This window comes from Octopus bimaculoides, chromosome 6 (assembly GCF_001194135.2).
Source record: "Octopus bimaculoides isolate UCB-OBI-ISO-001 chromosome 6, ASM119413v2, whole genome shotgun sequence".
NCBI lineage: Eukaryota > Metazoa > Mollusca > Cephalopoda > Octopoda > Octopodidae > Octopus > Octopus bimaculoides.
In genome coordinates, this window is record NC_068986.1 from 2,753,635 (window position 1) to 2,757,915 (window position 4,281).

The following is a 4,281-nucleotide window of genomic DNA, read 5'->3' on the forward strand; positions in this document are numbered from 1 at the left end:
TTCGTGTATCACCTGGTTCGTAATACGGGTGACTAGGCTATAGCCAACACTGCCAGATATTTTGAGCATCTCTGCAGTGATTCCTGATGGGCCGGGGGCTTTCCCGGTCTTCATACTCTTAATTGCTTTATCTACCCTGGTACTATCAACTCGGATAGCTGGTCCCTCTATTGGGTCGACATACGGCAGGCTCTCTTTCTCCCATTCATTCTCTTTATTAAGCAATCTATCGTAGTGGCATCTCCAGACCTCTTTCTTTGCATCCTCATTTAATGCAAGCGTACCATCATCCATGCGAACACATTTCTCTCCTACAACATCAAATCAATAAATATTATATTTGATAAAGTACTCTAAATGCTTGAGTGTTAAAGCTGAATACTCTTTTTACCGTTAATCACTCAGTCATCAAACGTTAGTCAGGTAAACAATGTCGCGGCTGCAGTAACTGCAGCAGCGGCAGCAACAGCAGTAGTAGTTGTATAGTCCTAGATCGGCTCTGATCAAATAAGCTTATGATATGTTGTTAGTAAGGGACATATTGTAAATGAACTTCCATCATCATCTTTGTTTAACGTCCACCTTCCATGCTGGCATGGGTTGGATGCTTTGACAGGGGCCTGCACCAAACTTCTGTGTCTCTTTTGGCAGGGTTTTTACAGCTGCCCACCCTTTCTAACAACAATCATCCAGCAGAGTGGATTGAGTACTTTTTACATGGTAGAAGCACAGGCGAGGTTGTGTGTGTGAATGTTTGTGTCTCCTTGTCTTGACGTCACATGGTTATTGTAAATGAGTGTCACTGTTATACAAGCAGTGCCATTCATTTCCAATGTTCTGTGAAAACATGTCTGGCCATGGGGAAATATTTATTACTTTGCCTCGAAACTGGTAAGGGTTGTTGACATGCAGGTCATCTGTAGAAAATCTGCCTAATAACCAATGTCCGAGTCATGCAAGCGTGGGAAAATGGGCATTAAAATGATGATGATGATGATAAACTGTACACATTATAGAAGGTTCCTTATCTACTTAGCTGTAGACCTTTAAAAGTTTCCTTATCCCATTATTATCAATCTTTGTATTTAACCCTTTGGCATTTGAACCATCCATATCTGGCCCAAATATTGTACGTGTTTTGTATTCAAACTATCCAAATCTGACCTCCCACATCTACACTACAATGTCATTCTAACGAAAAACAACCATGTCATAAAAGTCTCAAAGTTACAAGATAATGTGCCATTAATTCAAAACAATGTGAATAAATAAGCTTTACATTTGACAAAGTAATATGAATACCAAAGTATTAAATCACAATAACCCTCTTAAAAAAAGAAAACAGCATTTTTACAGAAAAGAGAGCTAAATGTTGGTTTCTTTTTTGAGTAGATATAAATACTATGTGTTCTAGGAGAAGAAAATAGAAGAATGTGATATTCAAGATATTATGGTATAAGGGAACTGAAATGGTTTCAACTGAAGATTGAAACCATATTGTCTTACTTAATAGTTTTTCATTTATTGGTTTCAAATTTTGGTGCAAGAAACAAACATCACCATTGTACAAGTGGTGATGTTTGTTTCTTGTCTTCTGTGGGTGAAAAATTACCTTGCTTGGAAACAGGTGAGGGTGACAAGAAGGGCATCTGGGCATAGAACATCTACAAATTCCATATGACCCATGCAAGCATGGAAAAGTGGGTGTCAAAGATGATGTTGAACAACAACAAATCACTTTTGAAATATAACATCTTTTGATAAAACTTTAAAGTTAACATCTTGGATATTTATATTGTTTTACAGATTCTGACATGGAAGGTGAAAACAGCCAGAGTTCACAACATGATACTGTAAATGCTGAACGCCCATGGAGTGCTGAAGAATTGAAAGAAGTTGGTTTGGTTTTTAATGTTTATTTCCATTAAAAAAGATTTTATTTTTGCATCTCATTTGGAATCTATTTCTGTTCCATATTTTCAATCATTGCTCAATAAGCACAATTTTTTGTCTTCTGATATTGGTGAATTAATAATCCTAGATTTAAATTTTGGCACAAGGCCAACAATTTTTGGGGGAGAGGCTCAGTCGATTACATTGACCCTAGTGCTCAACTGGTACTTATTTTATTGACTCTGGAAATATGAAAGGCTCAGTTGACCACGGCAGAATTTGAACTCTGAACATGAAGATAGATGAAATGCTGCTAAGCATTTTGCTCAGCATGCTAATGATTTTTCCAGCTCACTGCTTCAATGATAAAAGGGTAAAGACCCCCTTTGGTCATGAAGGGCATCCAGCCGTAAAAACCCTGCCAAAACAGACAAAGAAGTGTGGTGCAGTCTTCTGCCTGGCCAGCTCCTGTCAAACCATCCAACTCATGCCAGCATGGAAGGAGGACGTTAAATGATGATACATATATGTGCCTGTGTGTGTGTGTGTTTGTTACCCCCATGCACCACTTGATGAGTGTTGGTTTGTTTATGTCCCCTTAACTTAGCAGTTTGGTAAAAGAAACTGATAGAATAAGCACCATATTTATCTTGCCCATGATGCTGCACACTGGGACTGAACCTGAAACCACTTCGTTGCAAAGTGAGCTTCTTAACCACACAGCCATGCCTGCACTTGTATTTTATTTACTATATTCTAGAATTTATTTTTCTTTCTCTCTCTCTTTCAGTTTTCAAATGCTGTAATATCTCGGCGCAGATATATTGGAAACCGGTTCAAACCAAACATTTCCTTACCTGTATTCAGTGGCTATTTACAGAACATGCTAGAAACTGGGAAAGCTCAGTTTGTGTGGTCAAAGTTAGTTGAACAATGTGCATATCATATTTTAGCGCAAAAAGACATTCGTGAAAAACACGACTATCGGGAATTTTGCCATGCTTTATATCAACAGTATCCCAGTATTGGATTAGAAGGTCCCCAACCATGGGTAAGTGTAGTTTGGTTGTTAACCTCATATCATCTATTTTCTGATGCCAGTGCCGGTGGCATGTAAAAAGCACCATTTGAGTGTTGGGCCTCATGGAGGCAGTGACATGTGGCCAAGACCTTTGGTGATATACTGTGCTTGTGTAGAGTTGTTAAGCCAAGTGAGACTGTAGTTGTGGCCAATGCTGGTGTCAGGTCAGTGGCATGTAAAAAGCACCCACTACACTCTCAGAGTGGTTGGCATTATGAAGGGCATCCAGCTGTAGAAACCTTACGAAATCAGATCAGAATCTGGTGCAGCTCTCTGGCATACCAGTTTTCAGTCAAACCGTCTAACCCATGCTAGCATGGAAAGTAGACATTAAATGATGATGATGATGCTCTTATTTTTTTCCTTTTGTTTTTCTTGCTTGAATTGCAGTTTTTTTTTGCGTCATGATAGTTAACTGCTCAACACCTTTCTGCTTTCCCTCTTCTTAAATAAAACACACACACACACACACACACATCTGGTTAAGTGATCATCCTGTCTTTATTAAAGTATATCTTTATGTAAATATACTGGGTGACAGTTTTTATGTCTCCTTTTTCAAGGACACCTTGATGTATTGGTGCGAGTGCCTGAGTTCCTTATCAGGCAGGCAGTGCATGAAGACATTCAGTATTCCTCATACAAGATGAGAAAGGGCCAATTTTTATCCCAATCAATGCATTTGACTAAAATTCCTCAAGGCAATGCTTCAGTCTAAATGACTGAAACAAGTAAAAAAACAAAAGAAATTTCGTTTTGATGATTTAAAACTAAAATAATTTCATGTTTCTTTTCCAGTCTCATTTCTCCAAAACATTATCTCAGAAAATTCGACACATTCGATGGCAGTTGAAAAAACGTTCAACATTAGATGTACAGAAAAACACAGTCTCTGGGATGAATGACCCTGTGCGACCACCAAGTCCCACAATTCCTGGATTAAATATCCCAACAAACACATTGATTGGAACCAATAACACAGTAGTCAACACAGCCACTACGTTAACTGAGAGTTCTGACATTCCAGTATCATCTCTGCAAGTGGTATGATGAGTTTTTTTTTTTATCATTTTCCTCTTTGGATTGATAATCTGCTGATTAACTGCTAAGATTTAAATTTATATGCTATTAGATATTATGAGTACCCATTTGAGATGGAAAAGTGAAAAATTGAAAGATATAAAGAGCTAATAATATGTGTAAAATAAGATAAATTTATGTGCCATGGTAAGAGTTTTATGTAGAAAAAATATTAGCAAACTTTAATCTCTTCTGAAAGGAGAGAAAAAATGTTTTAGCAATAATCA

At 37.7% G+C, this 4,281-nt stretch overlaps 1 protein-coding gene across 2 annotated transcripts in view; it reads left to right on the forward strand.

Annotated features, from left to right (window-relative positions):
* The window catches only part of LOC106875286 (homeobox protein 4), a 20,808-nt gene extending 16,769 nt beyond the window's left edge, over positions 1-4,039 (forward strand). For both annotated transcript variants that reach the window (XM_014923372.2, XM_052968550.1), the window contains exons 4-6: positions 1,807-1,895; positions 2,684-2,944; positions 3,773-4,039. In XM_014923372.2, the coding sequence (XP_014778858.2) occupies positions 1,807-1,895; positions 2,684-2,944; positions 3,773-4,024 (602 nt within the window). In that variant the 3' untranslated portion in view covers positions 4,025-4,039. The remainder of the gene's footprint in view (positions 1-1,806; positions 1,896-2,683; positions 2,945-3,772) is intronic.
* Positions 4,040-4,281: the final 242 nt, after the last annotated feature.